The 13,498-nt window shown below is 38.2% G+C and overlaps 1 protein-coding gene across 4 annotated transcripts in view; it reads right to left on the reverse strand.

Moving 5' to 3' along the window:
* Positions 1–13,498, reverse strand: part of LOC134670140 (serine/threonine-protein kinase unc-51) — a 41,687-nt gene that overhangs the window by 9,055 nt on the left and 19,134 nt on the right. The window contains exons 3-8 of one of the 4 annotated variants that reach the window (XM_063527826.1): positions 12,693–12,909; positions 9,834–9,907; positions 9,089–9,249; positions 8,101–8,237; positions 7,212–7,304; positions 5,197–5,328 (exon numbers count right to left, since the gene is read on the reverse strand). In XM_063527826.1, the coding sequence (XP_063383896.1) occupies positions 5,197–5,328; positions 7,212–7,304; positions 8,101–8,237; positions 9,089–9,249; positions 9,834–9,907; positions 12,693–12,909 (814 nt within the window). Of the gene's footprint in view, positions 1–5,196; positions 5,332–7,211; positions 7,305–8,096; positions 8,238–9,088; positions 9,250–9,833; positions 9,908–12,692; positions 12,910–13,498 lie in introns of all 4 variants that reach the window. The other 3 variants (XM_063527828.1, XM_063527827.1, XM_063527829.1) reach the window with 3 other exon arrangements.

A 13,498-nucleotide genomic window follows, 5' to 3' on the forward strand; every position in this document is an offset into this window, starting at 1 on the left:
TTTCTTAGCGGTAAACGCGCAAATTTGAGTCATGGTAGGATTGAATCGGATTAAATTGTCCTGATCCCACACCGAAACTCTGGATAGAATGCCTCGATACCTGACACAGTTATTTCTACTATTATTTTATGGGGTCACTTCCCCATCGCTATTTCAGTTCAGTCCAGTTCAGTTATCAGTGCAAATACCACGAACAATTATTAGAAGGCAGAAAAGCAAAGCAAAGCTTCACTCCAGAATTTCTTAACAAAAGTTATAAGTCTCGAAAACTACGAAAAATCGGCTAACATCTGGTAAATGGGGTATATTCTGATAACCCATGACGAGGATTCTAAAAAAAATTATGGGCGTCAAGGTTTGGACCAGCCTGTAGGTATACAGGGTGGCTAAAAAATAACTGCATTTTCGTTGCCAGGCAGGTTTTTGGATTATACTGAGCAACTTTTACTATTAGTCCAACCCCTAAGTCGCGAAAAAAAATTTGGCTGTTTCCTACATTTTGGCTGGTCCATTTTCTATGGGAGGGTAAACTTTTTTTTTTCGCGATTTCGGGGTTAGTCCCGTAGTAAAAGTTGCTCAGTCCCAAAACCCAAAACCTCCCTGGCAACGGGAATTTAGTTATTTTTTAGCCATCCTTGTATAGTACTGTCGTCCGCATATGGATGAATGTTGTCGATTGACAACATGTCACAGATATGCAGCAGCTATTGAAGCAGCCGGCCTAGCCAAGGTTACAATCGCTATCGCTTCGACAACGAAAAGCATTATGTCTCTCTATCACTCTTCCTTATTAGTGTGACTGTGACAGTTGCGTTTCGATCGCTACAGAGCGTAAGCGATTGGCATCTTGGCTACGCGGCCAGGTTCCGTCTACTACGGCTCATATGCGCCTGCCGGACAAAGGGCTAGCGATCCATTCGCATAGGTAGTCTCTTGGAGAGTCCATAAGATGGTAACTTCGACAGGAGACCCCTAACGGAAAAGACGCGCTAACACGGGACACAACTCTGAAGCACTCGGCCCGCTCGCCTTATAAAACGAAAGCATAGCAACTCCCGCCTTGATGGAAGTTTCTTGCATAGAGTATTCGCACTGCGGGATGGTGGGCGGTAGGGCGCTACCGTCGTCTGTCAAGGTCGAGTTCGAGGCAAAAAGAGTAAGAGTAAAAGATCGGCTTTCTCTTTTGCGCTGTGGGCCAGAATACCATCCGCATTTCACACTTCACAGTGGTGGTAAATGACTGACAAAAGTTTCGCTGCTGCCTTTTAGCAAGGCGGAGAGGTACAGGTCTTTTGCTCATTTTGGCGCCCCCCCCCTTGGACGGCGCCCGGGGCACGTGCCCCCTCCAACCCCCCCCCTAGTTACGCCTCTGGTCGTTTCACACATTGTAGTTCCGCGGCGATGGCTAAGATTAGATCCTTATAGATATAGATCCATCGTCGCAAAACTCTTAAACGTGAACGACACCGCCAAAACTACAGGCTAGGATAATAAGTTAATAATGCATGCATAACTTTTTACTAAGGCATGAATCACATGCGTGACCGGCATAATATCGTTTTTTGTGCCATTATACAGGCGGCTAACATTGTCGATGACGGTAGAATTAATTAAATACTGATTATACTACAGATTACCATTAGACAGTTGGCATATTCAGATAGCCTTAAGCATCTTGGCTTGGTCTCTTCTATATACCTAATGGCGACCTACAATAATACCAGCTTAATACTAATGCTCCTAAAATAGGCTGCTACCCACGGACTACGGACACACAACACAAGCATATAAATTATACTGTAGGTATAAGATATAAAGATTTTATAGATTGACGGGCTATTTCTGCATAAATATGCAGCCAAAAACGTGCATTTAACGTAGGATTTCACTCGACTACGAGCGTACGAGCGCACAGGTCACCTTCTAACAATTGATCGAGCGCCAAACAAACGAATGAAGTAATCTGTGGCTTCTGTGAGGAGCCTGCCCTAGACCCGTGTCCTATGACTACGACACCACTGTATGGTAATGAAGTCCGCTCGCAATCTAACAGCGCCAATGCCGACCACTGACACACCACCAAATGAATAAATTAATAACTCGTGGTTTCATATTAAATTAACATTGATTAGTCGTTTTGCAGCTGACGTAATAGAGAGATTTCGATGTTAAATAAAACTAGTTTATGCGTTACACTTTCTGTGCAAAGCACCGTAAACTAGCATAGCGGGTTGTCTGCAACTAAGTGTTGAGTTTATGTTATTACAAGATAACATAATTTAGTTAATTAAGTGATTAGCCTGTGCGGCCCGAGATCTAGGTTCATATTCTAGTGACCTCACATCCGTCGCATAGGGTCTACTTGGTCGTAAGGTTACTAGGTAGGTATGTATATAATAATATGTTTAGGTACAATACAATGTTATTTTGAAGAATCTACAAATCGTGTATTCGATTAAAATTATAACTCTCAACTCAATTATTAGACTCAATAATGGCCGAACTCATTTGTATTATCTTATACATAAATATAACAAGAATTCCAAGATTACGTACAGGGAAATTATAAAGTGGCAAGTATTCAATTAATCTTCGACGAATTTGGATAAGCAGAAGGTCACACCGTGCCGCGGTCTCTTGCGCAGAACATTAAACAGCGACACCGTGCCATACAAATATTCATAGTTATTTTCTAGTTTCAAGATGGTAAGCATACAATTAACATAATTTATGAGTTACTTGATTAAAAGTGATTGTAACTTTGCTCTCCAGTTTGTGTAAATTATGTCGAACTCATATTTGTTAGTTAGGTTAGTTAATAAAAACGTTAATCATTTACGATTATAAGGGGTTTCCTGATTATTAATGTTAATAAATGGGTAATAAAGAACACAATTAAGATTGCATTATTTTTAATAACATGTTTTATCTAGAAATAAATGAAATAGTCACAGCCCAGCAACCGGAGAATGATCTATTAGTCATGTCAGAAACAATAAGTCACAATAATAATGTTGATACCGCCCCTTAGGGCAGGCTAGGGTTATCTGAATAAGTTGCTCGAACCTTAATAGTTTTTTGTCGTTATCCTTTTCAGATATTATTGTATTAGGACCATTTTTAACACTTAAAAGAAGAGACGATTCTCGCTTTTGTTGGAAATGGGTCATTCCATAAGAAACGCTACCAAAGGGTTGAAAAATTAAAACTGGTTTAAGAAGTCAAAACTAACCTATTTCCATAGAAAACATACCGAACCTTCATGTCACAAAAAAAAAACCGAAATAAAATGTTTTTTTAAGGTAGCTCCTGTACAAAAAAAATATTTATAATTTTTTTTTGCATTTAATCCTGTGATGTGTGGTGTCGTTGGATAGATCTTTCAAAATGAATAGGTGTCACCATCAACAAGTTTTTGATTTAGTGAATATTTTCGGAAATATTCGCATCGAAAGAAAAATAATTATGATATCTTCGAGAAACAGTTTTTATTGTTAAGATAATGTATTTTAAAATAATTCAGCATTTATTACTTATATTTTTAATCGAATTTATTAAAAAGACAATAATTTCAATAAAATGAGCCATAATTTCGTATAAATCTGTCTTAATTTCGTACTCGTAACACCCGAAACGAACCATGAGTAACACCCGAAACAGGTAATTTATTTTATTAAAATTAAATAAGAAGTGATACTAAGTGTTACTTCAGTGTTTCAGTAGACTATACTAACTATTATTACTTGACATAAATAAAACTGGAGCTTACTTGATAAAATTCGCTTAATTATGCATTTTGGTACTGATGGTCAGAAGGTATAGGCCAATTCGCGTAACGCCCGAAACAGCTACTTTTTAGTGATTCTCTCGTTATTTCTCTTATACTTTAATAATGTGCGTACAGGAAAGGAAAATATTATCAGAGTAGTAGATGAATCAATAGTTATAACCTCCTAGTTCCTGTTACAATATCGAATAAAACCTTATTTTATGAGTTCAAGTGTAACACCCGAAACGGTGGAATGACCCAAATATGATGATAAATAATCAAGAGTAACAATTATAAATTACAATAATTAAAAGGAAAACATATAATGAATACCTTATAGTCTGAAAGATCATAAATAAAGTCATGACATGTTTGACATTGCCGGTAATCCTTTTGCCCGGACAACCATATGAATAGGAGGCACTGTTTGTTTATATATTTTTATTCGCGTCAGGAAATCTAACAGCTGTTAGTGCTTCTTTGGAGGGAACATCCCATGAATTCTTTAGCAGTCCGAGGGAGGTTGCTTATTAACAGAGATCTGGTAAGTTGTGGAACTAATGATAAGTGTAGGGGATTAACATTAAGTCTAGTGAACATGAGTTCGAAGAAGCGTTCTTAGTGTTCTTACCATTGGAAACGTTATAATGCATATGTCGGCGGCCGATCGTAAGATCAGGCATATCGTACCTAATGTTTTGACGATATTCACATTAAACCAATATATAGGCAGGATAGGTTCGTTAGGTTGCTTCAGATGCCCGAAGGGCAAACTGCCCAGAAATAGGAGCCCCGCGTAGCGGGGCTCCGTCGACTCGGGGAACGAGTCAAAGATTTTTTCACGTTTCACGATATGCCTAGGGATTTCACGATATGCCTTATCTTACGATCGGCCGCCGACAAATATAAGCTCTGTTATGAATGCGAGCTCTCACTACACCACCTAGTTTTAGTAGAAACGTTTACATTTATCGCAGCGCAGGTTTGACCTCGTAATCCACCGTTTAGTTACACACTATACATACGTAGGTATTAACAATATATGAACTACATACACTAAGTTGACTCACAAGAGCTGTGAGATTTGTTCTTTAGAGATTAGGTTTTTGCAAATTCATTTGTGGTAAGTATATAGAAACATTGTCTAGTTCCAAATTATACCATGCATATACGATAACTTCTCTAGATATTCCTTACAGTAAAATAGGAGTCTATCACCAGGCATGGCTCACTCCGCGATTTCGTCGATTTTCAACAGGTAGCTAAAAGTACATCCGTTTCACACCAATTTTGGTGGCTAGCCATAAGCCGCGCGTGGCGATGTCGCTACCTAGCGGCCATATCTGGTTTGATCGTAACCGATGCGCTCTGTTAGAGAGTGAGTCTTATGTACCTAGTAGTATTATTTATTCTGTGCTATCACTTACCGGAGGACGTAGGCTTCTTAGTATTATTAGGTGCGAGTGTTTGCAGCTGCGGCGGCGGCGGCTGCAGCGCGCGCGGCGCGGGCGGCGTGCGCGCCGCGGCGCCCGCGCTCGCCGCCGGCGCGGAGCCCGCCGCTGCTGAAACACACCAAACGTGAGGATCTCTGATACTAGAGAAGAGATACTATAAGTAAAACATAGGAGATGCCCTTTCCTATAATAGCTTGATATGGATGAAATAACGTTGAAAATACTTTAAATCTCGAAAGTGGAACGTCATCTTGGTTATATCGTACAGCAAAACTAGACAACTTAGTATATTTTGTGGTAACTGCTAACAACCAAAGTTACCGAGTAATGTACGTCATCAACATTAGCTATTAAATTCGAAGCACGAATTTGGTGTAAACTTTACACATGTAAAACAATGAATCTTTGTTACAGACACGTAGTTTTTTTGAATTATTATTAAACTATTACCAGTGACGATGACGCCACTACACGCAATCCTATCAAATAATCATCTTTATCAATATCTACTAATTTGCGTCATAGATTTATCCAGCATAGAAGTTCATTATCAGTTCTAAATAATGTCGATGTAATTACATATTATAAACGATGCATTGTCGCTTGTCGTTCGGTTTTTTTTTCGAACTTGGCCAGACACACTGCATTAGGCACTAGATTTCTGCACAAATCTTAAGTAGGGATGAAACGTCCGTGGAGAAAATTAATAGAGCGTGTGTAAATGAGCCCGAATAGTTAGTTACCTATAATTTTTCAAGCAGCAATCAAACGCATTGAATTCCTTTGACGTGTGTGCTAACATGCACAATGTACTTTACTAATAAATAAATCAACTAGGTTTCGACTAGATTTCCCAACTGTACACAGTGCCTTCTTAGTTAGTTGCAAGTTTGTATATTTTGGACGTCCAACTTTATTCTAGTTTTAATTCGCTATTTACTCCAAGTTTTATTTTTAAATATGCTCTGTGAACTCAAGTTCATTGTACATGTGACTTTGGCAAATAAAACGAACAATGTAATGTCATGCACAGAAGCAAAACTATGCGTCATGAATGTGGAAGAGTTTCAGAAGGGCGTTCATGCTAAAAAAAACAATATGAAAATAAAACTTTCGTAAAACCGTTCATTTTGCCCTGAAAGGTAATATTTCCACTAAATTTTGTATGTATGGAAAAAATTAACAATTTCAAGATACGGTGCCTTCGTCTAAAAACATATGGTTAGTTTTGATCTTGGAAGGACTTGATAATCCATGTACCTACCCTCCAAACAAACAAAGTAGGGCGGTTTTACATAGGTTCTTAAGAGTAAATACATAACATAATGAAAGTTTTGCTGTGGTATAGTATGATATCATCAGTTAAATGTGTAAGTACAATGACGCGGCAGTGATAAGATAGGATCGATCGCGCACGTAAACACGCCAAACCCGCACCCCGTGCACACATACAAAAGCTGATTCACGGCGGATTTTTAATCCCAGAGACCATAATTATTGCTAAAAAGTTTTAAGACATCATTTACCTTTATTGCCATTTCTTTGCATAGTCTAACCTCTAAAGCGCGCGGTTGATTAATGCGATAAACGCAGCGTTGAACGCATGCATCACCGGAATGTAGGAAAACGGCGGTTTACGGCGTAAAACAATGTAGTGTACTTAGATGATCTGATGTAAAGTAGGGTACGGCAAACGCATTGCGTTTTACGCTGCGTTTATCGCATAAAACAACCGCGCGTTTAAACAAACCACGCGATAATTGATAAGTTTATAATGTATACAGTTTAGGAGTTCCTATCCACGAGTCATCACATCACCAACAAACCAGTTTGATGTGATGCTGATTGTGTATTTCCTAGCTTACACTAGACGCAGGCTGCGGTGACAAAAAACATGTAATGGGAATCAGCCTTAAAACGAATACGTCAAGATGAATTGCAACTTAGTCTCTGGTATTCAAAATCCGAGTGTATTGGCAGACAAATACCCTGGCTATCCAATGACTCCTCTAGGCAACACTCGCCCCCCGCCGGGGCCTCTAACTCGCTCTCCATTATGTCGGGCAGGTCCGAATCCAAACCTGAACAATATTCAGCACGTCACTCTACTGCCATAACAAGTTTATTTTAGAAATGTTTCGTGATATTGGCGAATTAGCCCCACATATCCGCTAGTTATCAATTATCATAAATTGCACATAATGTGATAATTATATATTTGATTTAAGTCTTCATCGAGTGGTGGCTTGGATATCTTTAAGTCTATAAATAGTACTTAAATAATAGTCCCCAATGTCATCAAGCTACACAAAACAACAAAATAAATTTGGATGAAGATAAATGAATATAATAAGAAGGCAAATAAATATTTACAAGCTGCTATTTGTCAAATGAATGGAGTAGGTACGAGTCGCACGTTTGTGTGCGACAAATTTCGAAAGCATACCAATAAAACAATAGAGCGAGGATTAGTCATCGGCCGGCTTTATGTACGGTTTCCTCAGACTTATGCGATTTGTTCGGCGGAGTAAAGCCGATCGTCTAAAGCTACGAATGTACCTACATACATCGATAGCGGTAGTAGTAAAGTCAGTAAATATTCGAACATGTATCAAAGACAGCATGTAGCAACATGAAATAAATGAAAAGTATGAACGAATCTGTTTAATTCAATAAGCAAATTATTGTTCAGGAGAAAACTTTTGATTGAACGTCGAAAACGAAAATATATTTTAGTTTGAAAGAAAGTCTGGTACTCATTTTAGTTTAGTGTTAAAATCGGTCTTAACTATCTTCCTTTATTCAAGTTCTAATACTATTAAGCTTGCCACCACTACCGCTACCGATGCGTTAGCTTAAAGTGCTCGAGATACTTACTCGTATAGGAGGTGGTCCTGGGCCGTTGGTGGAAAGGGTGGTTGAAGAAAGCTTCAAACGGCATGCGCTCGCGCGGGCTCCGTCGCAGCAGGCCGATCAGCAGGTTGCAGAGCTCTGGACTAGTGCCCGCGGGCATCCTATAAAAAATATCGCGTCAATATTGATCCTTACACGGTTGTCAATAAGATCGATTTCAGTTTGAACCTTAACGCCAGTAGCGTCAGACCGAAAATGTGCATTTATAAAAAGGATAATGCTATGTAGAATTTTGTATCCAAAATCAATATTCATAGGTAGATTTCAGCAACCTTGGTTTTTCTTTACAATATCAACATAGCATAGGTATAAATTTAAATTCATACTATTCGGGCGTGACCTTGCCGACGACGGATCGATATTGTTAAAAAAGTTTACAAAAAGCTATAGGTATAACTCAGGATCCTACGTGTTTTTTGTGGTTCAATAGAACTAAACCTCCTTCAGTGATAAAAAACATTTAAACTTAAACACTATCTTATGACGAAATCTTCCAACTGTCAGGCTGCCACGCCTAATTCCCTCTCCTCTCAGCTATCTATCCAAGATCAGCTATCTATACAAATGTATCCTATCGTGTCGTTCACCTTTAAAATAAAGTACCTACTAAAAACTAATATCATTAAATTTTTAACTATCGTGGGCATTGTCATTTAAGACGACTTTTACGATTTATTAATTTACTTTTTAAGAATTTTGTGTAATTATATAATAATCTAATGTAAATATAGTAAGTACATCCTTGCTTTGCCCTATCAGGGCCCATGTGAAACTGTTTATAATATTGTGTAACATCTATGGTCGCAATAAAGTATTATGATTATGATTATGAAGACAAGCCTATTTCAATTAAATTGCAACCCACCTCTCGCAGAACTTTTAGCTTAATGTAGTTTATTTGAATCCATACTTTAGATATTCTAAGCGTGAAAAGTTGAGTTGCGTTTCTTACTTGGGTTGCAGGTCGATGCTGTTTTCGTAGAAGGCCTTCAGTTCGTGCGGCGTGGTCGCCTGGAAGGGCGCCTTGCCCGTGAGGCACTGGTACACGATGGTGCCCAGGCTCCACAGGTCCGCTTTAGCGTCGTACTTCAGCGACATTATCACTTCTGGCGCCTGTGGATTATGTTTCTACATTATTACCAAGACCACCACCAAGGATGAGTTTTGGCCGAAGGGTGTCAAGTTTCGGCGGTTCCGCGGCTGGCTCCCTGACACTGCGGGGTTGCAAGCCCAAACCCGCATGCGTAATGCATTGCAGCCATAATGTGATTTGTAGTGATTAGTTTTTAAAATATATTTTTATAATATCTATGGTAGTTTTAAAGTATTTATGTATGGGCCACTAGTTGCCTGAAATAAAAAATTTCATTTCATTTCATTATTACGAGTATCATACTCTATCACATCAGCTACTTTTATTTAAAGCTAAGCGATGCCAATAACTGACTTCTTTTGAATGATTATATTCTGCTTCCCACTGGCCTCCAAATACCTTCTCCCATTGTATACACGAGTGCTTGAGCTTTATTTCCCACGCTAGCCCAATGCGTGTTTCCAATACGCTACTGAATTTCTGTGTAAACGTATCAAGCAAGTTTTCTCACGATTTTTACCTTCATTTCATCGCATAGTAGGGTAATCCTTAAAATTATATTTAAAATACATGACGAGGTAGGTAGTAAAAGCATTAACATTACCATGTACATTGGTGACCCGCAGAGCGTGACCGCCATGTTGCCTTCTTCTAAGAACCTCGCGAAACCGAAGTCGGCTGTAAAGAAACTTGATTTGTGAACGGAGATCGTATTGGGATAAAACTACAACCTACAATAAGTTACCTAAGGCTAAGTCTAGAATTAGTTGACGGCGAAAGTCAGGCACTGAAAGAGATTGGCAATTATATAAAAAAAAACATGTGACTGCTGACTATACTGATTAACCTACGTCCTAGTAGATAATTAGATAACATATCTCAAGTATCGTGACAGATCGCGTTTAATTATATAAACTGAATGGTAATATTGATAAAGTTGGTAAAATAGTTTTAAAAGGTCTGTGGATCATTTGCAGACAAGTGCCCCGTTTATCAAAAGCTTGTAACTTGTAATACAAGTGGAAGTCCCTTTCCAACAAAAGCTGTCAATAAGGGACTTCCACTTGTATTACAAGTTACAAGATTTTGATAAACAGGCCAAAGGTCGTTTCGCATGAAATGCAGAACGAATTATGAATTTTGTTTATCATAAAATATATGATTGCACTATGATCTATGATAGCAAGCGTACGACCCTCCTGATGTTTGACGAGAATTAATACTAATGGTACCTTGCAAGTGCAGATAGGTATCACAAAATAAAGCTGAAGCTCTGGGCTATTTTTATTTAAATTGCTAATAGGTCAGAAAATGAATGCTCAAAAAACGTTGTAGAGGGAAATGCTAGGAACAGAATTTTTGACTCCGTAACTTTGTTTGGACTAGTTAGGAGGTGAACATATCAAAAGTCCCCGGCTGTAGCCCCGGTGCTGGGGGGTAGAGGGGGGTAAGAAGGTCGAATTTTTCGGTTTTTCATTGATATCTTGGAAACTTTGCGTCTTAGCGACATGACTACTAAGACAAACCGAAAGCTAATCAAATAAGTTACAAGTTTTATCCAGTCAAGTTTTTAGATATCTTCTTGAATAGTTTTTGAGATACCCGCTCTTGAAAGTTTATTTAGGGATTATAATTTTATCTTGATATCTACATCAGTGAAGCTGTTAGGCCATGTTTGGTATCATTTTCGTATAAATCGGGGGTGCTGAATTCATTTATGGTATCACATTGACACTATTTCGAAGTAAAACCAAAATTTAAAAAAACGTATTTTTTTTAATCCCTCTTCACGCTTAAACCGCTGAACCAATTTCGTTGAAATTTGGTATAGAAATAGTTTCAGTCTCGACACAGGACATAAGATAGTTTTTATAACCAAAAACATCTTTTGAGGGTATGAAAAGTGGGGTAGAAGTTTGTATGGAGCGGTTATTGAACCGCTGAACCGGTTTAGATGAAATTTAGGATGGTATACATCTGTGATTTAGATAAAAATGATACCAAACATGACTTCAAACCTTACCTTAAGCAGTATTAACTTCAGGAATTCAGTTTCGTCGACGAAGGTGAATTCCCCCCATACTCCATATCACAACTTAAAAGGATGATTATTGAGATAAAAAGTATCTTAGGTCCTGTCTTGGGACTCGAAATATCTGTACACCAAATTTCAATTAAATCGGTTGAGCGGTTTAAGCGTGAAGAGGAATTTAAAAAAAAAGTTATTTGTTTAAAGTTTATATGTTTTTTATTAGGAATGGTGTCAATGTGATACCAAAAATGAATTCAGCACCCCCGACTTATACGAAAATGATACCAAATACGGCCTAAGAGCTTCACTAATGTAGATATCAAGATAAAATTGAAAGCCCTAAATAAACTTTCAAGAGCGGATATCTCAAAAACTATTCAAGATATCGAAAAAAATTACTGAACAAAACTTGTAACAAATTTTATCAGCTTTTGGTTTGTCTTAGTAGTCATGTCGCTAAGACGCAAAGTTTCCAAGATTTAAGTGAAAAACCGAAAAATGAAACCTTCTTTCCCCCCTTTACCCCCCAGCACCGGGGCTACGGCCGGGGACTTTTGATATGTTCACCTCCTAACTAGTCCAAACAAAGCTACGGAGTCAAAAATTCTGTTCCTGGCATTTCCCTCTATAACTTCTTATTGCTTGGCCTATAAGTTTCATTCTTGACACGTATCGTAATTTTAAATGTATGCTAAACTAGCTAAACATAGCCTAATAAAAAACGAACAAGAATTATAATGAAAAGTTATTACATATATAGTTATGCTTAAAATGGGATGCATTTACGTTACGAAACACATATTAAGTGACGAGATAAGTGTTCACGTATTCTTAGTTTTAGTACATAGTTAGGTTTTTGTTGGCAGTGCTTTAAGGTTTTGGATAACTGGGGTGCGTCAGACAAAATTAAAGTCAATGTTGATTGGTTGCCTACTTCGCATGAAAAGATTTCTTAACAGTACGTTGGAAATTCCATAGCTTCTTTCCTCTTTCGTTCAATCTTTTAAGTATTGACAAATGAACATATTTCACTTAATCAGCTAATAAAATTTTAAACAATTCTTAACAGGCGTAAATTCATTAATAATTAAAGGTGTCATTGTCACTGAATTGACTAATTTATTGCATACGATTATGACGCAGTTTAAATAGGACCGTTCCTAAAATTGATCAGTTTAGATTGTCATTGAATTTGAATTATATGGATTAGCAAAAAATAGCTCACGGCTCTCCGAAACACGTGAGTTTAAACCGTAACATCAGTTTAAGGTATATATTTCTCCGCAAATCGTCCTATTGTAAGGGCGGTAATATAATTTATTATGCGGCTTCAGGTAGTGGTGCAAGAGGCCCTTGGCGTGGATAGCGCGCAACCGCGCATGCGAGGAGCTACCGAAACGCCTGGATTTACTAGGTTACCGGAATACTTACCAATTTTAAGAGTAATTTCGGAGGGATGTGGTGTGCGGGGCGGCGCGACGTTGTGTGTGAGAAGTATATTTTGAGGCTTGAGATCACGGTGCACGATGCCCTTGGCGTGGATGGCGCGCATGGCTTCGGCCAGCTGCCGCAGGAACAGGCGGATGGTGCCCTCGCTCAGCAGCCGGTTGGCCTGCAGGTAATCTGCCAGGTCGCCACCGTTGCAATACTGCAAAAACACAGTATTTTAGATCTAGTTACATCAGGAAATGCAAAAACATAAGACATTATACAGTTAAAATATATATGTAGTGCGTATATCTATGGTTCTCTGACCGAATAAGAGCCGAATAACCATATCTTTACTTGTATTGAAAAACAAACTTGTGAATCTTGAGATTTTATCACCGTTTAGGGACTTTATTTAATTACGGCTTGAACCTTTACCCAAACGATCACATAATATCTTTTTTTAACATCTTTAAACGTATGTGTTTCTATTCAGCGTATGAGGTTGCAACTTGCAACTAAGGAGTCGTCTTGAATGGTTATATTTATGTATGTAGTTGTATTTTTCTGAGGTGATTTTTCGGCTAAACGTTAATGTGTTAAAGAAAAGGAAAGGCACTAACTTATAACGACGCTACGCGCAAACTATCAGATGTTATCGCAGGATAATTTCCTTAAAGTGTCAGAAATACTACTCGGGCAAAGGTACCTTTAACTTTAATTTCACAATGAAATTGCATTGTTTGTTGGTGAAATCCTAATATCCTTATAATATCCACCATGACGCCTAATCCCACAATAACAATACT

The sequence above is a fragment of the Cydia fagiglandana genome, chromosome 13, assembly GCF_963556715.1.
Source record: "Cydia fagiglandana chromosome 13, ilCydFagi1.1, whole genome shotgun sequence".
In the NCBI taxonomy this organism is placed as follows: domain Eukaryota; kingdom Metazoa; phylum Arthropoda; class Insecta; order Lepidoptera; family Tortricidae; genus Cydia; species Cydia fagiglandana.